This window comes from Thunnus albacares, chromosome 10 (genome assembly GCF_914725855.1).
Source record: "Thunnus albacares chromosome 10, fThuAlb1.1, whole genome shotgun sequence".
NCBI classification, from domain to species: Eukaryota; Metazoa; Chordata; class Actinopteri; order Scombriformes; family Scombridae; genus Thunnus; species Thunnus albacares.
In genome coordinates this window covers 23704299-23726733 of record NC_058115.1, presented here as the reverse complement: position 1 = coordinate 23726733, position 22435 = coordinate 23704299, and the positions used below count along the sequence as shown (strand labels likewise).

At 38.2% G+C, this 22435-nt stretch overlaps 1 protein-coding gene across 2 annotated transcripts in view; it reads left to right on the top strand.

Annotated features, from left to right (window-relative positions):
• LOC122990817 (cytokine-dependent hematopoietic cell linker) overlaps positions 1 to 22435 on the top strand; it is a 28228-nt gene that overhangs the window by 3718 nt on the left and 2075 nt on the right. Inside the window, exons 1-12 of one of the 2 annotated variants that reach the window (XM_044364332.1) lie at positions 11357 to 11767; positions 15235 to 15275; positions 17617 to 17770; positions 18913 to 18965; positions 19074 to 19128; positions 20008 to 20058; positions 20154 to 20188; positions 20279 to 20289; positions 20378 to 20416; positions 20699 to 20720; positions 20854 to 20878; positions 20959 to 21043. In XM_044364332.1, coding sequence (XP_044220267.1) covers positions 15273 to 15275; positions 17617 to 17770; positions 18913 to 18965; positions 19074 to 19128; positions 20008 to 20058; positions 20154 to 20188; positions 20279 to 20289; positions 20378 to 20416; positions 20699 to 20720; positions 20854 to 20878; positions 20959 to 21043 — 533 coding nt within the window. In that variant the 5' untranslated portion in view covers positions 11357 to 11767; positions 15235 to 15272. Of the gene's footprint in view, positions 1 to 11356; positions 11768 to 15234; positions 15276 to 17616; positions 17771 to 18912; positions 18966 to 19073; positions 19129 to 20007; positions 20059 to 20153; positions 20189 to 20278; positions 20290 to 20377; positions 20417 to 20698; positions 20721 to 20853; positions 20879 to 20958; positions 21044 to 22435 lie in introns of those variants that run through there. The other variant, XM_044364333.1, reaches the window with a different exon arrangement.

Below are 22435 nucleotides of genomic sequence, written 5' to 3'. Positions count from 1 at the left end.
ATCTTCTTATTTCATTCTCTGCAAGACAGCTAAAAGGCATATTTCCCGAAATGATGAAGTATTTCTTTAAGTTTCTTCCCTCAAATACAAGCAGAAATAAGAATAAGAGCGCATTGATGTCTCAGTTTGATGTAATAATTTCATGGCCTTGCTCAGAGCTGTTGGGGATATGTAGGACAGGATTCTGCATGGAAAACTTCTCCATACTGACAGCTTCAAAAACTCTTCTTCTTCAGCTTGTCATGTGCAGAAGAAGCCATTGTAGCACTGCCAATGTTCTTTATATGATTGCTGCACTGTTGCTGCACTTTTCCCTCAGTCCCAGAGGATCAGTTTGGAAACTCATTAAGTATTAATCCAAGAGAGATGTAAGATGCAGGAACTTAATGTTTCTCAAATTGTAGGAGTAACTTCCTATATTCAGATGCGTCAAAGACACGGATACATCAGTTTCATTTGAGTATTTCTACACACAACAGTCAAATACACAAAATATCCAATTTATATTATTGTTAAGACTTTACATTTTTAAAAGCAGATTTGTTCAATGTGTTACTTGGTTATCCTCTGCTCTTTACTGGGAACCATGCAGTATTTGTGTAATTTTACTGCTGATATTTCTGTCTACTCTGTACAGTACATAAAACATCTATGGTACCTTCGTCCATACTAGAAGAGGGATTCTTCATTTGTTGCTTTTACCACTGCTGTAGCAATGTTGGTCGGTCTATTGGTTCACCACTTTGGACCAGACTGAAATATCTCAATAACTATTGAATGGATCGCCAGAACATTTTGTATAGACTGAATCATATAGATTCATGGTTCCCACAGGATGATTGGAAGCTGCATCTCAGTAAACTTCAGGTGGTTCCAGAGGCTACATAAACAAACAATAGTACCGGGATTTAACTTTTTCTCGTTCTTTACACAAAATGCCAACTTCTCAAATACACCTATAGATGTTCAAGCCCAAATCCGACCCAAAATATGCGAATGGACAACTTGAACAACCTGTGGAACAGCCTTAGCAACAACTGTAGCAACAAAGACTACAGAGCGGACAGCCATTTGTGGGTATTCAGGAACAATCTGATGTCAGTTAGATGGGGAAGTAGAGTTAACTTTGCAAACAATACGCAATTTATTTGAAATTTGGCACATATGTTGTTTGAAAGAACAAGTATATATCATGTTATACAGTTAATGTTCTTTTTCTTTTGGTTTTTTATGTGTTACCAGAAGATATCTTGTAGTTGTTAAGTTTGATATACAGTATATCTCTGTTTTCAGTCAAATATTTTGCATAACCTGCAAATACAACGAACTAAAGTGACAACTGACTGACAAAAGTATTTTAGGATACTGTACCTCTTGCTCTTCTGCATAGCTGCACTGATAAGCCACTTTACCTCATGTAGCCACAAGATGTCATAGCTTAAATCACCAAGATGAGATAAGAAAGAAAAAAACATGCACCGACTCCTTTCATAGTGAAAATGCTCAGAGCGACTGTTTGAATTAAGAGTTGTGGTTGGTGACCTGATAATAAAATCCGACAGGTCAGTCAAGGCTTTTTTCCATCCTCAGCTTTGAGTGGTTAAATTGTACCACAAGGGGCTTCGCTGAACAAAATAACTGTAACACTGCAACCTTTCCAATTTAGAAGCACTAGACCTGAAATGCCGTACCTGCTTCAAAGTTGACAAATTCTCTCTCCATCTTTGAGGCCAGCCTTCTTTTTTGTCTACATGTGTGTCTCTATGTCTCTATGTATGTGTGTGTGTGTGTGTGTGTGTGTGTGTGTGTGTTTCTCAGGGGAGGGGAAGCCTCATCTGGTCACAGCAGACAAGTTCAAAGATTGTCTCAAAGAATCTCACAGTTGCTCCATTTCAAAGACAATTTACACAAAGTCTGTTGACCAAACTGCTTTAATAAAACGTTTTATTGTTTGGTACTGACCACCTGGGGACCATCATTGCTTTCTTAAAATGCCGAGACTACAATGATAGCAATAAAACCTACAACTTAGAGTACTTTAACCGTTCATATGATACTCTTTACTGTATATGTGATTTTTACAGCTCTACATTTAGTTTTTAAGAGGTAACAGTCATTCTTCATTCATCCTTACGGTATATTTCCCAAACTACCTTCTATATAACAGTTGAATTAGATAATTCCACCTTAAAATATAATAATAAAATGTTGCTGAGTACATTTACTCAGTAAACCAAGGAAATGAACGATATGTGATTACTGGCACCACCAAGTGGTGACTGCAAAAAAGAAACCATCTCATTTACTGTATGAGGGGAGTTGATCTTCCTGTGCCATAACACCAACAGTATAACCATAAAACATAACATAAGTGGTTTAAGTAGAAAATAACATACTGATCCCTAAGTCAGACACTCACATTCAGGTTTCATGGTAAAAATTTGTGAGATATTTTGAACATCTATAGTAAGCATGGTGTCATAATTTCCTCTGAGGCTTCTTCTGCCACCCACAAACAATCTTACAAAATGTACCATGAAAAGCATGAAGAAATATAAACAGACAGGATTAGTGCATATTTGATCATAGCATCAACCTCCACCGCACCACGTAAGAAAACCGCCGCTCAGAAAATTAAATACAGCTCCTTTCATGCAGTCGCTGTATCTGTATGAAAACGCTTTTGTGTTTGAACCAAATTGAATATGAACAAAATGCCACAGGAAAAGGATGTCGCTGTCAGTTGCTCAGAAACAAATAATCTGTAAATAATAATTTGATTTAATGCCTTAAGAGGAGACTCTATTAGTTGCTGAGTTAATTCTTAATTTAAAGGATAGATCTGGTGATAGTCTATATTTTTTTATTGTCAACAAATAGCATATATAGATCAAAGCCAACAATTAATTGATCATACTAACAAGTATTAACTGTGTAACCAAAGCTTATTCCTCTGTGCCATAGACCTCCATCGTCCCACAATTAAAAACACATCAGCGAGCCACACTGTTTCACTGGGTGACATCATTCATTACGATGAAAACTGTTGTTTATTTCAATCCCAAAATCTACAGAATCCACATCCCCACTATTAAAATTAATCTATATACTTGTGACTTGTTTTTAAACATTTACATCATCAGGCCTGAGAGTTACAGACGGGGTGAGGAAGTCAGAAAGTATTGAGAAATGTGCTGACACATTGTTGATTTTGGTCTTGTCGTGGGATTTCTTGACAATAAGAGAAATAAATAATAACAGCCTTTTCTCCCAGCCTTGTCTCATTGACGTTACCATCTTCTTTTCAAGAGTATACTACGACAAATACTATAAAAGCATTAGACAAACAATCACAATTCAGGCACACAATTAACATAATCAATGAACAATTTAGTCCAACATTACAGAAAACAATTACAAATTTAAAAGGTATTTAAAAGGTCAGAGCATGATGTCATTCAATTCGTAAAGAGTGTTTAAAGTTCTGCTTTACTGTGCTAGACTTGAACCTTTAAAGTTAATAACTCATGTGACCTGCTAGCCTGAAGGTTCATGACTTCACTGACTTTGTATTCCTGTCACCTCTCTAGTCTTCTGAAGGGAAAAATGGCCCCCCAAAATATGTTCTTTTAAAAGTAAGATAAGGTTTGAAAAAGCCTCAGCATCAACCATAACCTGCATGTGAAGATTTTAAAACATCTGTAATAATTTACAATACATTAAACATTTAAGTCATTTGTTGTTACTATAGTAAGATGCACTTAACATTATTACTGCATGCTTAATTACTTACTTAATATTACAAGCAACCGAAAAATTGTAATGTGACGGTCCTCGGTATGTTGTCATACATCGTTAGTATGGACGGCACATTAACTGTTAGCAGGACTGATAAATGTTATTGCCTAATTGCAGCTGTGGACTTCACGGTCTGCTGAGGAGCTCATGATGGTTTTCACTCTCTGGCCGGGATCAAATCATTACAGTCATCGCACAGTCAATTAACTTCCAATCTCTGCCCCGTCGTGTCCTTTAAACCACTTCAACCTCATGAGCAGGGCATAACACATTTCAGATCTGTGGATTATATGAATGGAGTGGCTGTCTGACTCAGACACTGTAGGCAATGAGGATGAAATAGGCTCCTCCTGCTTGAAGTTAATGGGGATGGATTGTGTCCGGGGTGATGTAGAGCCACATTTACTGGAGGCTGCAGCCGGGGCGAGGACCTGAACTGTGAGCCCGCTGAACTGCAGCGGCACAGAGACTGATGTCTGCTCTCCCAACAGGCTATTACACATGTGACCGGACCAGAGGTGGCCAGGAAAGTGAGGACCAGGATTCAATGGTCTAGAGGTTGCGGTAATTAGACTTGACCATGCCGCTGCTCATCCATTATTCCTGGTCCCACAGTTGCTCATTTGGAATTGCTAAAGAGACGCCTTGCTCCCTCTCAGTACAGTATAGAGTGTGTGTGCGTGTACCTGCATGCATACAATATATGAGTAGCTTCTTTAAAAGTCCAGAGAACAGTCCACCGAGTTTTACACCTTCAGCTCATTAATGTAATTGGACCAGTGGGTAAAAGTAATGTGACCGCTCTAGTTTCTGCAAAGTTTCCTGAAGTTTTAACACATTTTGACTCATACATTATGTGCCTACATTTTACATAATACTATATGTAGTAATGGATTTCATTTTAGTTTATTGACTTTTTTTTAACATCCTGTTATGTTTAATATTATTAAAAGAAACCCTCCAGACATGTTTTAATAAATATTTGTCTGTGATGTTTCCACAAGCGAATATATTTCATTCCCAAAAGTTTTAACGACAAGACACAGACGTCTTCTTCTTCACTGAAAAGTCTATTGTCAGCGAACGTGCACTACAATTGGCTCCAAACTGGTTGTGATGTCACAAATCATGCTCGTTAGTACACGTGTCAAACTCAGAGAGAAACTTTCCCCCTTCAGCATGAACGTGAAAACAGCCCTCCAGTGTCAAACGCTGCACAGTAAAGCTCAAACATCCAAGTGAAATTATAAAAAGAAAAACACATTTTTGACTGAAAGGGCACTTTAAGTTTGTCATTGTGTTCTGTGTGTGATTATTGGTTAAAACAGAGTATCAACACACCTGCTGAATACATTTTTTAACATGGCAGACCTTATATAGTCCAGTCAAAATGAAATGTTTATATCCTATTACTTTATTCTATCTCTATACAACAGCGGAAGGATCAGGGCCGTAGCTAGCGTTCCAGACATGCTGAGATCCATAAAATTTATTTCTCCACACTGCCATGAATAACATTCTGGTGAGGAAATACTGACTACTTTGTTGATCTTTTTTGGTGGACATACAGCTAGCAAATTTTAACATATTGAGACGAAAGATACTTTTGTCGGCCTTAAATATACTCTCTATGCATTATGTATGTTATCCTTGCACATTTATACAGAGGACAGGCATCAGTGTCCTCAGTGCTACGTAGCTGTTATAAAGGAAACAGAACACAAACAGAAAACACACACGCTGATAATATCAGTGTTTTCTTACCACAGGCAGAAGGAGCTTAAATGAGAAGTTTACGCCTGTTTGTAGACCACATTAATAGGAAATGAATGCATGAGGTACAGTTCTTGGAAAAAGAAAAAAAAAAGTATTTCTAATCAGTTTGATTTTTCTTGTAGCAGAGATGCATTTTTAATATAGAAAGGAAATTACATCATGATGTTCTTGAACTTGTGGCGGTGGTGGTGGTGTATATTTGTGTTTTGATCTTTATCTATTTTAGACGACGAAACATCTTTAAAACAGCAACGAATACTGTTGATTCTTACTGACAGCTTACAACCAGTTTAACGGTTCATGAAGTATGATGAGTGTATTATCTTATTTCACAAGACATGACAGCAATTTCACAACATTTCACAGAATTTCCTTGAAACCTGCCAGATGTAAGACAATGCAAGATTACTTTATTTGTTGTGTAAAGATAACATTCCTACACACAGCAACTTTGAATGTCAAAAGTTATTAAGGCTGCATCAGAAATGTGATTCTGGTTTGAACTTTACACAAAGTAGCCGAGTTTAGATGAAGGCTTAGAAGAAAAAATCTGAAGGTCGAAACAGTGTTTGACAAGCTGTTGGTGGGGACTTATGACCTTACAATTGATTTCAAAACAATGAACAATATTAAAAAACACTGCATGATCATAAACATGTTTTACTATTAAAAAAATAGAAAACACCTTCACCTGAATGCCTTAAAATAGACGCCAGGGTCGGATAATACTACTCTTAAAATTTTGAATCACATCTTCAGTATGTGTGAGTCTTTAATGGATTTGGCTGGCAGTTTTCTATATTTTTCTTATTTTCAACAAATCTAATGTGCAGACACAAGTATTGTGTGTGTATCCAAAGCCTGATATATCACATTCCTTTCCTCTGTGCAGTAGACCTCCATTGCTGTCCAAACACTATTAAAAACACGTCAATGAGCCCACACCGTTGCACCATCATGTTGTTTAGAAAAGGCTCCAAAGACTCATAACAGTGATCACATTTTCAGTCTCTGGAGAGTAGTTCCATGTAAGGCAGTCACCACAGTGCGTGCATGGGAACATGTTTCCGTTTACAGTGTTTCGTTAGCTTGTTGTGCTACATATCGCAACCTCTTGACTTTGTACTGAAGTTCTTTAAGAAATTTACAACGTAGCACAAAGAACAAAGAGGAATAAAGGCTTTGGATAAACACACAATACTTGTAAATAGGACGACTTCATTGTTGGTTTTTATGGTTCACATAAAATTTGTTGACAGTAAGAAAAACATAGAAAATAGCCAGCTTTATCCTTTAATGGCCTTACGTCGGATGCACTTTGGGTGTTTATATCAACATAAACAAAACAGTAAACACCTTCACATTAGCATGACTAGCTCACATCATCCTGACTAGGATGCTGGGATGCTGATGATTTGAATGTGCCTTCTGAGAGGGGTGAAGCACAGCCCCTAGCCTGCTAACAATCAGCAGGCTAGCTCTCAGCTCATTAGCCCTGGCTCCTCTCACTCAGACACACATCTTCCAGAGACTCCACACCACAGCAGGAGGAATGACTGGGATAAATAAGGAATAATCAAGGAATCGTTCTGGCTGAGAGTTGACCTGAATATGGGGCTCCTTGCTGTCATGGAGGCTCTGCTGGCGTGCTGCAACCATTATAATGAATGGAACAGTGTGTGGAGAGATCTGAAAGAGAGAGAACTACAGTACAATCACAGAAATGTTCGAGGAGGAGGAGGAGGGGGATGCTCTGCTGTGGTTAGGTTCATACGGAGGCTTGTTTCAGTACAACTTGTGCACGCTGTAACGTCTACCCACAATCTATATTTGGACCACCATTGTTTGCAAGACAAACAATATTAAAATTTTGTTTTTATCCACGTATTAATAAAACAGTCAGTGAGTAGGCAGTTGTGGCTGAGCGTAGAGGATTCAAACCTCCTCCCTTCCTCCTCCAAAAGTTCACACTCACGGTTGTCTTAGTTTCTTGGTAAAAGTTTCTAGTTTGCTAACATGAAAGACTTTTGGTTCAGAGAATAATGACAGTCTAAGGGCTTAAAAAGCTTAAAACGTTTGACAAGTGCATCACACAAACACAGAGCCGGTAATGCAAGAGAATAAGTTATCAGCTCATCCTCACCCTTTAAGGTGTAATTATCCTGAATAATTAGTCAAATGGCAAATGAGTCATTTTGGAAATTCTTGACGATCTGAAAATGTTCTGATGTGGCAACACATTACCTATATGCTTCTTTTCTCTTTATTCCCACCTCTTCCTGTCAAAAACTTCATTTCAAGCTGATGGACTACAGCTTTTCACAAAGTTCACAAAGCCATGACACATTGCTGCAGTATCAGATCAGGTATCTTCCTCCATGAGGCTAATATTTCATGTACAGGACATTAGTTTTCTAGTCAACTTCAGCTGTAAGCCACTGCCGGTCTCTGTCCATCCATCATCTCCTGACCTTCAGCGCGGTGCCCTGACGGCTGCCCGGGGCACGGGAAGAGTGACTAATGTCGTCCCAGCCGCCGCCTCCCCGCACCCAAGGCCCCTGATATCCGTCCAGTATTATCCGACCCCGGCGTCTACAGATTCCTATCACTGCTCCCAGCTTTAATTATTCACGCTGCTGAATCACACTCTCATCAGAGAGATAGCCAGACTGGCCAGACTGCCTGCCCTCTCCCTCTCTCAGATCTTATCTATCTGGCTGTATGACACTATCTCATCCTTCTCTTACATACTGTAGATTGGAAAAGACAACTGCTGGGCTTGCCTGTGACCAAGTATTCAATGAATAAAGCACCTGGACTGTAAGGTCTGTTACTAAGCCAATATAAGACGGACTAGTTTCACTAGTGTTGACTATTTTTAGGTTTGTGTATCAGACGAGGGGCAGCTAGAGTTTTGCTAATACTTTTTAAGATTAGGGCTGCAACTAATGATTATTTTCATGACTGATTAATCTTCTGGTTATTTGTCATTTAATCAATTAACCGTTTGTTTACAAAATGTCAAAAAAAGTCAATAAATTCCCATCAGAATTCCCCAAGGTGACATCTTCAGTTTGCTAGTTTGTCTGATCAACAGTTTTAAATCCAAATACAATTCAGTTCAGTTCACAATGATACTTTAGTGACCCTCTGACTTTTCATCTGGCTCTGTGTTTAGTGCAAATTATCAAATGTTAGCATGCTAACCTGCTAAACTAAGATGGTGAAGATGCAAATCAATATACCTGCTAGCACGCTATCACATTAGTATGTCTCAAAGCACTGCTGTGCTTAAGTACAGCCTCACAGAGCCACTAGCACGGCTGTAGACAATTTAATAGTTGTTGACATATTTCAATCCGGACAATAGTGGTGAACAGAGAAATGACCTGTTCCTTCAGAGTTTGAGATGTAGCTTCTACCTACGTGGTGGTGTTGACACAAAACAGAATCAACTATAACTGACTAGTCATCAGTTTAGACAGCTTAGGTACTTTCTTTTGTGGGATACAGTAGCCCACATTTACTTTCACCTTCTGTGTACAGGTGGCCGTCTGATACTGACTGCCTGTGCAGCTGCTCACTTGGTAATCTTCTACTTGATGTGGTTTATTATTGCAATCACATGCATCCTTCCTGTAGAGCTGGGAATTCAACATCTTCAACGACTTCGATGAGGCTCTAGTAAATGCTTGATGGATCTAGTTAACCTACAAAAATCCTCAAATTTTGGTCCCATACACATGCACAGACCTCACTCATTCAACCTCTGCGTTCCTCACCCCCCAGGCTGGGACTCTGGATCTTATTTCTTAGTGACAGGTCCAGGACAGAGGAGGGGAGGATGGCTCATTTTTTGGCTGCTGGGGGGAGGACAAAGGGGGGCAGGGGTTGAGGACACAGGATGAGCTGCCAGATTGACAGGCCGATGGGGCCGTCGCTGGGGACGAAGGTGTAGAGATGTTGGGGGGAGTTGGCGTTTGCGGCTCAAAAGATAAGCATCAGTGAGAATATGAGAGGCTAGATGGTAATCTTTCACAGGAAGTCAGGCTATACCATTGCAGAAGAAACCACAGGAGAGAGGCTGACCTTGTGCGCCTGTGCTCAGCTGCATCAGGCCAGGCCTCCAACCCGCTGCAGACAGGAAGATACTCTGTCATACTGCTGCTCTGTTTAAAATGAGAGCGAGTCACTTCTACAGTTTACATGCTGATCACAGAGGAATCGTCCTAAACTTTTGTGTTTTTGTCAATTTTGCATGAAAGCATGAAAACTTTGTAACCAATCTATAGTTGTGCAAGATTTAGCCCAGACAGTTTCAGTGTTGTGAAAGTGTTGCAATGATAGATTTAGCTGAAACTTAAGTAGCTCATTTTTAAGATGTATGCAGAGAAAGTACAAAGCAAATTTTTGCTTTGTACCCCCCGCCCCAGATAGCCGATATACCAACTGTTCAGATGTTAGCTTTAAGCTAGCTAGCAAGGTACTCAACAGCTGTGGGTGTGTTGTGTCTGCGCTGTGTTTGTGTTTGTGTGACAGCTCTGACTGACCTCAAAACTCATCAACAGCTGCAGTTCTTTGCTGTTCCTAAGCGGAAACTACCACAGCTTGAGGCCGAAGCCACTGCAGTGCCTTAAAGTGCAAAGCCACTGACGACCGCTAGATGCTCCAACTGACTCCCATTAAAAATTCTCAACTTCTCTCCAGAAATATTAAGTCACTTTTACCAACATGTCATGGTCTCAATCGCTAAATTCAGGCCCTCTAATAAGTGTGGTGGTGGTCATTTTGATTTGAAGAATTGAAGATGTATAGTAGCTTTGATGTCTGCCATGTGGGCGCTGATTGTGATTAACAGTTTGCTCACCTGCTGCTACTGAGTTGGACTACTGTTGTAACTGTTGCAAGTAGTAACAACCTACTGTTGTTGGCCTGAATGACACCAAATCATTTCCTTTCCCATGAAACTTATCACATAATATTAAATAACTGTGGTGAGCAGTTGATTTTCTGTTTGAGGTCACGGTTTTTGAAGGTGAGAGAATGAGGTTTTAGGTAGAACAACACCTATATAATTTCTTGGGCTTTGTGAATCTGGCTCATCCCTCTATCTCTAACTACTGTCAGTGCGCCCTTTTCACGGGCCAATAAAACCCAGCTTCATGGCTGACAATGAAAATATTCTCAACATGATTCAGCAGATTTTTGTGCCTCATACTGTAACTTTTAATAGTTTGAGTTTGATGCCTCTCATTTTCTCCCTTTTGTGAATTTTGGTTTATGCACATCATAAAACAATCATACTAATTAAGTGTAAACGCTATAAAATTAAAGTGTTACATTCAAGTAAAATATCACTTTGAACAGTTAAGCTTGAGTAAAATATTCTCACAAATTGGAATTTCAGTTCGCCCTCTTGTTAGATATAAAAATGAAGCCAGATGATGATCTAATGAAACGAGTAAATGTCACCCTGCTGACTTTTGCACTTGGCAGAGCACATGTTGAAATGTCACCATGTTCCAGCTCGAATGAGAAGAAATACCTGCAGCGCTGGCAGATTCATTTGACCCTAATTTACTCAACTTATGTTTCAGACCTGGATGTCACACATAGTATAGTAGCTTTAAAAGAGGAAGATGACATTTCCTGTGAGTCTGAAAAAAGCAAACTAATTTTGCACTTTTAATTTCTGCACTGCAGTCGCTGGTCACACACTATCAAAAGGCGAGTTGTCAGCAGTGCATCACAAAAGAAAACAGGAAACATTGAGGGTGAAGCTGCTAGTTGTGTCCTCACTTACTATTCATATATCATGACGTCGATGCAGACACTGGTTGTAAGGAAACAGTTTTTAAAAGGTGTTTCTTGCACACTGTGACCTGAAAACTTTCTACACCAAGATGTGAAATCAGAGCACAGATGCACACACAAAGTCCTCCACAAATCTTTGATTGTCTAAAACAGCAGTGAAGACCTCAGGTTATAGGCCAGTTATTCACCACACAGGAAGTCATTTTGGGTTACTGCAGTGGGCTGCTTGACTGCGACAGTCAGACTTGAAGCAGGTGTCTTTGTACGTCTAAGAGAGGAAAAGAAAAACTGCAGATCTTCCTTTCATGTAACTAAATAGACTGAAATTGCCGGACACCCACTGCCGCAGGTGTGCTTCTTATTCAACTCTTCTGAAAAGGTAGGAAACCGTGAATTATTCCTAACTCTCAATCGCTATATTTGTGTGAGCGTGTAAGATGTGTGGCAGAGCAGAAAATCAGAAAGGTTAGTCTGTTTGTAGCCTAAAAATAGATGAAAAACACAAGTATGGAAATATAAAGAAGAAACAAGCTTTGAAATGTATTTTCTGCTGGAGCTGAGAATCCTGCGTCGATTAAGTTTCAAAAACAAGTCTCAAGTTGCTCCTAAATTTCAGATTTTATATAATATACAAGTTGTAATGGATAATCATCTTATTATGGAAATGAGGTATGTGAATTAGAAACCGAAGCTGAGACTATAGCTTCAAAAGTCTGCGTAGTTGCACAAAACACTGTCAAATAAAAGTTTAAACATCTTCACAGCAAGAACATACTTGAAATATACTTCATAAGAAAAAAGAACTGTACACCCTGTTCCTGTATATTTGCTATGATATATATAATCTAAATTAAAAAATTGAATAAAAGAGGAAGAAACATTTCCTGCTACAAAACAAACTAGAAGAGGACTCATTTAAGCCATATGTCGCTGTGTTTAGACCAACAAGAACATTATTAATACCAAATTATATTTTATGACAAAACGATACTAATATCTGCCGTGTTTATAACTGATTTGCTAATTTAAGCCTCAGATAATATATCCTCTTTGCAGACTCTCTTTCTCTCTGCAGTTGATACTTTCTTGATGCCTGTAGCAAAGCCAGGTCACGTCTGGTGGTTTGAGTTTCCACAAATCCTCTGCACTCATGGGGCAGAAGTTTATTTTCCAGACTAACTGCTCAACCTCAGATGCTAACTCCATGTAGCTAATCTCCTTCCCTTCATATGTCTCATCCAACGCCGTTTCCCATGGCCCAGTAAGCTCGGCAAAGTAGACAGACAGCCCCGTTGAGTTTTGGACCACAGTGCCAAATCCTATCTGAGTTTTGAGTCTCCCTTTTGGGACTGTGAGCTGGTAGCCTCTAATGTCTGCTGGCATTGTCACAATCCCTGGGCCTTGCTTCTATTTTAGGTAGGTTTCTTTCCTGTTTCCTGTTTCGTTTGTCTTCCTTTCCAGAGGGATTCTTCTTTTGTAAAGTTAAAACCTGTCGACGGAAGAGTGATTGATCGGCCTTGACCCTTTTTGTTCCTGTGTCTTTCTAGGGAAATTAAAATTGATTTAAAAAGCTCAAAGGTCTAACACTATTTACTAGAAATTACAGACGACTTTTATAGGGATGAGTAAGGGCTACATTTATACACTGGACTGGGGTTGACGGCAGCTGTACAAAACTCAGGACGCTGATGCCACTGAGACTGACGTTTGCATCCTGAGTCCTGTGCGTGGTTCGGTTTAGGCAATAAAAGCTCCTCTTTGGTTAAAGAATAGCTTCACACAAATATATATTTATAAGTTTATCTGAAGATGATATGAGGCTTCAGCAGGCTGAGTTAGTCCAATAAAGTGGATATCTTCAGTATTTTTAGTAAAAAAAAATCCCTCTGTGTTTTCCTGTTCAGCCACAGTGGCAGGATTGTAACAAAAAGGGAATTTGGTACGAAAAAGACTGTAACTTTGAAAGATACTGAATTGATTTGACTAATTTGAATGACCGAAGCCTCATGTTTGCTTCAAATAAACTTTTAAGGACTGTGGATTTTGTCCTCCATCATCACTTACATTAAAAGTGCATTATGAAGGGATCTCTTAATGGTCAGTGAGAGCAGGAAGGTTAAATTATAGCATATTTATTTTTACACATTCAGTATCAACATTTTTCTGACTTGCCATATATGTTAATTAACATTTTCTCATTACAGTATGTTGAGAGAAAACGTAATTTGGGTGGCATTGCGTTTCCTTAAAAAACGTATTTGCTGTTGGGGTTTAGTCGTATAGTTGAATCTCTAGGAAACAGAGTTAAAAATGTTGAACAAATGAGGATATGTGACAAAGACTTGATTTCAGTCTCAGTGCAGAGAGCTAAAGTGAAGATCAAAGTGCCTGTTTTCCATTCGATTACTTCCTTGTCAGACTTCATTACTGCTTGTTTGATGTGGAGCCTTTAATGAAGCAGGACTTACTGAGTTACCAAATGTGACTGTAAAACTCTGACAGCGTCCCTCCTGACATTGTAATATCTCTGACACTGTGGACCAATAAAAGTCCGGCCATTTATCTGCATTATTTATAAATAAAATAACACTTGATTGATCCCCGGGATGGAACCAGATTGAATAACTGTGTGTTAATGCATCTCTAGAAGCTTCTGTCACAGTTTTGTTGAATTGTTTGGTGTTAATAATTATATTCTGGATACATACAGCCATATTTATTTTTTTTCTCTCATAGGGTCACATCTGTTGACCGATACAAACTAGGTTTAAGGTCAACTCTTCAAGAAAATTAGGAAGTGAATACTGTGATATTTATTATGAGGTGCTATATTGGCCCTTCTGTTATTCTGTGTGCATGTCGGCACAGTACATCAATATATTGTGTTAATGCTTCTTTTCTAATCATATTTGACTGTTTTTGTGGATTTTGTGGTCATCTGAGCATTTTTCTGATATATAATTTGTATGTAAGAGGGGAGTCTCATTCTTTCCATGTTGTACCAGGGTTTCCCCCGGCCGGGTCGTAACAGCATTTGGCCAAATTTCTGCGTCAAGTGTTATGGACCAAAGTTACTAGAAAGAGCATAATAATATGCTGATGACACCCAGCTTTACTTATCAGCAAACGATTACATTTAGACGAATCTGAAATCCTCATATAATCAATAACAAACCGATCCTCATCCCGCTGTAGATGTTTTTCACCTCTAGTATAGTTGAAGTGATTTTAAAGTTATATTGATTACTTTTATTGTTTGCAGCATTTCTGATGTTTTGTGATGCAACTTTCAGAACTGTATTATCATCAGCTTTTTGTTAATTCTGTCTGATCTTCTAAAAGCAAAGATTTCATCACTGTTTCTTTATTCGAAGTATCATAACACTGGCAGTATTTCTTCTAAAAAGTAACAAAAAGACTTTTCTGTGAAGCAGTTCTATACTGAATGTAGAGCCATTATCTTTACAATAACCAACTACTCCTGGAGGCTAAGCAAGATGTTTTAAAGACTAACCAAATATATCTGATTCTGTTTTTCCATGTTTAGGCATTTGTTGTTTTTTAAAAACAACAAATCATGTATAAATGTCAATATTTTCAAAAATATGTTTCTCATTAAATCCAGATATTTTTTCTTCATACTGAATGTTAAAAATGTAATTCAGACTGGAGCCCAGCAAGAACAGCGAGAGGCCACAAACAGCTCTGTTTAGTCTTGTCTAAAGAGCTCATTCTTCTGCATGTGATACCGTCGATAAAGAAAAATCCAAGGACACGCAGGCCGTATTCTTTTGCAGAACACCAAAACTAATGATGTTTTTCTTTTTTGTTTCACTCCCTCGTTAGCTGCAGAGAGAGGGAACAGCCATGAGTCTCCTGTGATAATGGTGAGTTATGGCGCCGGCGTCCGCAGCATTTCCCTGCTGGTTCCACATGAATGTTCCCACAGGGAAACTTCTGGAGTTTGCAACCCCCTGTGTAATTACCTTTTAGTACAGAAATGAGGAAAGAGTGAGATTCTGCTCTGTCATTGTTAGCACACAGCAAGAATAACTGAGACCAGGATTAGTCTCAGCGTTTTTACTATAATTTACGGCTGTTGCTTTTGGTTGCATTAATATCCATATCAAAGTTAAACATTTAAACTTATTTCAATTAATTGTCTTATTAATTTAGATGATGTTCATTTTTTAAAATTTACTCAAACTCATTAAATTAATATATTTTTAATATCATTTGCGAGTTACCATCAAAGATACCGGTCTGACGTATGAGTTCTTACTCCAAATAAATACACCTATTATAGACTTAGAAACAGCTTTCATGTCTTTTGACTCAATCTGAACGTCTAATTGTGGTATTCTATTCTAAACAACACAGCTCTGAGAAGTAGCTGTCACTGGTGAAACACACACTGTCTTTAGTTACATTCTTTTTATGGAGACCGACAATTAACTTCAGACACTTTCTAAGATGTATTTCCTCAACACCTTAGGCTTGCTTTTCAGAAATGCAGCACAAAGCAATAGCAACATGGCTAAAAATGATTTTTACGGCTTTCTGACTCTCCAAAATCACACAAACCCCTTTTATGCGTTGTCCTTATAATTCTCATCTTCTTTCATGAGGATAACGGTCACATGCACATCAGAAATGAAGATTTAAAGTGATAAATGCAGTAATTCTAGTGAAGCAGGGTCTATAATGGGTACAACTAAGCTTTCCAACCACTGTCTGTTATCCATATCTGTGCTGGATTTATGAAATCCTTTCCTTTTGGTCGATTTGATCCCTACAGCCATATGAAGATTGCAGGTGTCTCTGTTTCATCTGCAGTCTCTAAATTGAAGGACGTAATAATCAGCTTCAAAGCACTGACAAGAACGCATGCCTCAAACAATCTGGGTAGAGGGCTTAGCACGGTTTTGATTAAAATGTTAGCTGACAGTGTGTGTTGATCCACAAAAGGTTTTGGCACTAGCTGGCGAATTATGACAGCTTTCAGACTTCCAACATTTTCAGAGAAATTCTGTAGAAATTCGACATTATAACATGATAAAGACACCAGAAATCAGCATAATTCTCAAAATGGGTGTTTTGTCAGACGGACTATTTAATTTAAGGATGATTATATTGGATTTCTCACTTTTTTTTGTCAAAAGTCAAAATCACTTAGGTTACATTGACGTTGACAAACCACCTCTTCCTTATTCCACAATTTTCTCTAAATGATTAAAAAACGCTTCGGTTACATAAACTAGATAAATATTGAAAGTTGTAAACATGCACAGCCAAGCATGTGGTTATTATATGAACCATAGTCTTTTAAAAAATTCTCTCATGTGAGGAAAACACGGAAACTGGGCTTCCAAAAAAAGAGACATTTTCTGCCTTTGGCGTACAGTAATTGTGGTGTACGAGCCCAGCGATGCTGCACCTGCCGGACAAAAAAAACATCAGTTTCCTCTCGGGAAAAGCTGATCCTCTTCATCACAAAAGAACCACTTCTGATGGGAAGCACAGCAGACACCGCTTTTTAAACTGAATAAGCTGGTTTGATTGGCCCACTGATAATGTATTCATCCTAATCTCACTCTTTTTTTTTTTCAGCTACATTGCAGTTGCACAAAAATAATAAAACAGCCACATAGCACTTTGTGCCATTAAATCACAGCAGTAGAAAATGTTTATTATTCAACATTTAAAAACGGTGTCACAGATTGTCACTTGTCTCTTAGTGTCTTAGTGTCAGTGTGAAGCTTTAAAGAGGAAATCTCTTGGAGACAAGTAGTGAGTTATGTTGCAACACCTCTTAATAGCTTCCTGTGCTTATCATGGTGTGTATGTGTATATGATCTAACTGGCTGTCTGCTCAGAATATACTGCTTGCTGTGTATCGGTTGACGTTAAAGCAAGTAGCAGCAAGTCTTGCAGGCAGATTGGCCCCGTGGGGTTCCCAAAAGCAGACTATACAGTTATTAAAACCAGTCTTTCTGGTCCTGAATCTTCAGGTGATGACATTCTTTTACACTGATGATATAGCCAGACTTTTTAAAAAAATTTCTAACAGCTCAGTGTCAATGTAAAATTCTGAATTTGATAATGGGGTTGAGTTTCATAAATCTAAAGCACAAATATGCAGTTTTCACAAACTCCCAGGTTTATTCAGATTGTTTATTGTACACTAAACATCTCCAGTTTACAGAAGCTGCATCTTGTTCTCCACAGGATCGCAGCAGGATAGACAGGAACAGAAAACAGAGATGCGGTAACTACAACAGCGTCGCGGAGTCTGAGTACGACGTGGTGGACGACCAGGAGGATGTACTCAAAGTGCGCATACTTCCTGCGAGGCCGTTAAATGACGAGAGAGAATACGCAGGTAGAGAAGAAATGACATGACATTAACAATGTTTTTCACTAGCTGCTTACATCTTTCTTACTTCAATTCCAGTTTTATTATTTACATTTAGACCTTTTCTGTTTTGTTTTGTTTTTTTGTCTGTGATGGTTCTTTTTAAAATTGAATTACAACTTTTCAAAGAGTAAAATCATATAAAAGTAAGCAAGTAAACAGTGGTTCGGTTTGTTTTTTCTGAATTAGTTTTAGACTGTGTTTTAGTCGATGTTTTTATATTTTAGGAGGCACTGTTGACAGTCAAGCTGCGTTAACAACAGTAAACCACAAAATTGCCGCTCTGGTTGCTCAGTGGGCTGTGACTTCAACTGAGTAATTCTGTCTGTGTGTAGGCGTTAATCTGACCTTTGGTGTGTATCTTCCCCGTCTCACTCTCATTATTCTTGTCTGCCTTCAGCATATAAAAATATAACACATAAAAATATAAATATCTCACAAATCCTCCAAAATAACCTGCATCCAAACACAACCTATGAATTCATCAGGAGTCACAAACTTGCCAAAACTTCAACTTAAAGAAGTGTTTGCACTCCAGCTGACATCATGAGAGTGAGTATATTGCACTTCCCTTCACAGAAAAGCTCTGGTGAACATAATTAGAATGAAACTGAATGAAGCGCAGGCAAAAAATAACAGCTCCTCTGCAAGCCGTGGTGAGAATGAAAGCAGTGTGGATCTGAGAGAGAGCTCATGCTGAGTGAGCATGATCTGCCAGTGGGTCTCCAGGGCCATCTGTTGGCTGAGTCAGACTGCGGGAGATTACAATTATCCAGGAGCCGAAGGGGAAGAGAGGGAAGCATGTAGTGTGAATAGACTCCCTTTACTCTCCTGCATGGATGTGGCCCACAGCCAGGGGCCTCACAGCTGCATGTCTACAACTTTATACTGAATGCGGCTTTTAAATTTGTTCACACTTGGAGTGTTCTCCCTCTGTAATCAATACAGTCTGCTGCTGCAGTGCACTGCTGGGACTGGCAACGACCGAGTTACAAGAATGATTCGAACTCACAGAGAGTTTAAACTGTCAACTAACAGTGAAACTACTAAAACTACTATCATTACTGTCTGATGAGAATGCGGGCATCACAACTTCTTTTGCTTTCAAGACAGGAATCTTCCAAGGTCAGCGTCTGCTCAGAGCCTTTCATCACTCTCGCCTGTAAGGTTTCTGTTTTGTTCTTCTTTAAATGTACGTACCTTTACACCTCAACTGCTGCAAACGTCTGCTTATACTGTTTGTGTTTTGTTGTGCTCTCCTCTCCATCAGGGTAACTCTAACGTCTTCCCTAGATGTCCACCCAGAGAATTCCCATTTATTGCAGGTAAAGTGATAAAACTCTTTACACAACACGCAACAAAACACAATTTTGCACTCAGTTTGGAAATTATATCCTGTGGAGGTAGTAGTAGACGGAGCTGTAGTCCTTCACGTCTCATTCAGTGTCTCAGTAATTTGAAAAGTGTGCCGAAAACACAGAGAATTATCATTCAACTCTACAGCTCTAATGAGCTTTTTACCTCTTTTAGCTCATTGTATTGGTTGACTATTAAGTTACCGATAACCATCTACCGGCTAAAGACCAACATTTTTTTCCCAGTTGTTGCTCCGGAAAGAGCAGGTTAAAAGTGAATATTTATCAGATGGCAAGAATCACTATTCCCAATGAATATTAACGTTTCTTGGTGTCTGCTGGATGTCAGAGAAGGCAACTGTTTGCCAACACATTTAGCTTTTTAAGCTGGAGATATTGTTGTGATGGCTTTGTTTCCTTTTTAATTTGATGAATGCAGCTTTAAGTATAATAAGTAATACCGCAATCGAAAGAATATGCAGTTTTTTGGGTTTTTTAAAAAAAACGTTAAGACTTAAATGAACTCAGGTATCAACAGTAAAAGTGCAGTATGGCTCCTATTTAATAGGCTCCTTTTTTTTTACAGGATTACAGATCCTGAACTTGACAGGTTTAGAAGCATGTAATGATTCAACTGATGGTTATCAAGTCAGTTGTTCGATTACGTGTTCCGGTTTTCTCTGTAAACCTCTTTTTATTATAATGTCTAAAGTGTCTGTGAATGCAAAAACTTAGTAACCAATAACTATATACAGTTCATACTACCACATTTCACTCTGAGAGTTTGTACCAGTTCCTTAAAACTGTACTCCAGCAGAGTGAATCAGTATTCTCATTTTTGAAACACAGGTCCTGCTGTAAATCGAGACCTGAAGCCTGGCAGAAGAAAGACCAGAATAGGTAACACAAATGAGTAGAATTAACTGAAAGCATTTGAACACACCGTCTGTCTCGGCTACACTAGGATCCCAAACATTCACATATTGTTCTTACAGATGAGCGGTTCAGACCTGTGCCACCAGAAGACCAGGTAAACACATGTGCCATATACAGCACGCTTTTGTGTCTATAAATTGTGTTGATTGCAATTCATAAACCACTTTTCTCTCTAATTTCACAGGACTCACGAAGGTAATTTACTTGACTATAATCAACTTATTCATAAAAGATTCCTAGTTGAGTTTAAATGGATAATGAAAGGACTTCTCTGTTCTTCCAGGCGCTCTCTATCACCTCCATCGTTCGCCTGCAGGAGAGAGTGAGTTGTCTCTACTGTTTTCAGTTGTAACAGGAAAGGAAGTAGCGGACCTTGACCCCATGTGACTGGAGGCTTTTCTTTCTTCTCCAACATAACTACTCTAGTTAGTCCAGTGTAGCTGTAACACCATCTGCTGGTTAGAAAAATTATCACAGGAAAGGCTGAAGGGTTTCTTATTATTAATGCATTATGTGAATACACACGCACACACACACACATATATATATATATATATATATATATGTATATATATATATAAATTATGCCACTTTTTTATTTCAGTCGACAGAAAGCAACTAAAAAGGTAAATTGTCACATATGATTTTCTTAATTATATTGCACAATTTTCATTTCATTTCATTAAACTTGTAACCTGCCCACAAAGGAATCACACACTATCTTGGAATTAATATTTGTCTGTTTAATGTTTTTAATAGGGAGATATCAATTCACATGTGAGAGGTAAGAGTTTAATAATCGTGAGTGTTAACATATTAGTGAAAAACATTTTGAAACTTGTTATAATACTGAATATATCTTAGATTCACAGAGCGCTGAAGGTGTTTCTGCCTCCTTCACCACTCAAAGACGTTCTTTGGATTTGGAGACTCAACAACTAGATATAAGGTACAACTTTCATTTCTTAGCCTTCGTCAGTAAGAGTCACGTCATGTCTTTCCCAATATTTTTTTACTCCAGTTAGTGTTGTCAACACAATCACATAAGAGGTCCAGGGCACAAGCAGTTTCTTGGTGCACAAATGCAACACTTCAGCAAAACAAACACACAATACAGAAAGAGTAACAATCAGACAGCAAGTGAGACAAACCATATTTTCTAAAAGGAGAGGCAGGAAAAGGAGAAGAAAATAAAGAAAAAATGTAAGAAAATCTCAAACAGTTCTTTATTGGACAATGCTCCACAACATGTTAACTGAAAATAAGTAATAATGATAATAATAATAATAATAATAATAATAATAATAATAATAATGATAATAAGTAAAATAGTAAGTATTCAATTCAATTCTTATTATTTAGATTTTAGTGTGTGTTTAGTTTTGTTTTAAGTCCTTACAAATGTCTTAAAAGTTTTGGATGTTTTTCTGTGTGGATGAATTTACATCAACTTTACAAAGAGCATTTAGTAAAAGCATATAAAAAACACAAAACTAAATGTACTTTTTATTGCTCAACTAAGAAATAAAGAGGCACTTCACTGCATTTGGATGTGTGCAGAAATTCAGAGATTTTTGAAAATTCTACTGCAAGTCTTATCTACAATTATTTGGGCAGTGTTGTCTAAACGCCCATTATTATGTATCCGTGGTGTATTTCCAAAGGAAACTAGATTTTCAACAGTGCAGAGGACAATGGTGACTCTCAGCCAAACACACCTTTGATGTCTCATAGAACAATAAAGACGCCCCAACTAGTAAGTGTAAACTTAGAGACATTTCCTGTTGCTTGGAAATAGAAAAACTGTCATTTACCGCAAAAGGTAAAACAGAAAAAAACATATGGAGCCAGTTTATTTATTTTTTTGGAAAGTAAATAACCTATTAGTTTATAGTAAAAAGCTAAAAAAAAAAAAAAAAAAAAAAAAACCCTGGACATATGTTTCTCATATTATGTAACACAACTCTGTTATGGTCTAATTTCCTCTGTTTTTTTTTTTGTTTTTTTTCTTTTTATAAGTGGGGGGCTAATGGATAGGTGTTGTAACTGGAAAAAACTTTGTCAAGTGGGCCTAATCCTATAGGTCTTCAGCTACACAACATCTTTTAGTCTCAAAATTAGCCAAACAACCCAAAAATAAAAGACAGTACTTCAAAGTTGAAGAAAAACACTCAGTCGGTCAGAGTTCAGTGCAATATTAGATTTACTGTGCAAATAGCATAATACAGTAAAGCGAGGCTCGGTTCATGAAGCAAAAACCTAAAAACGGAATAAGAAACCATCATCTTATATACCCTGGAGAGCGCCTCCCAATGTGGAGCGTCAGGGTTCCTCCCATGTC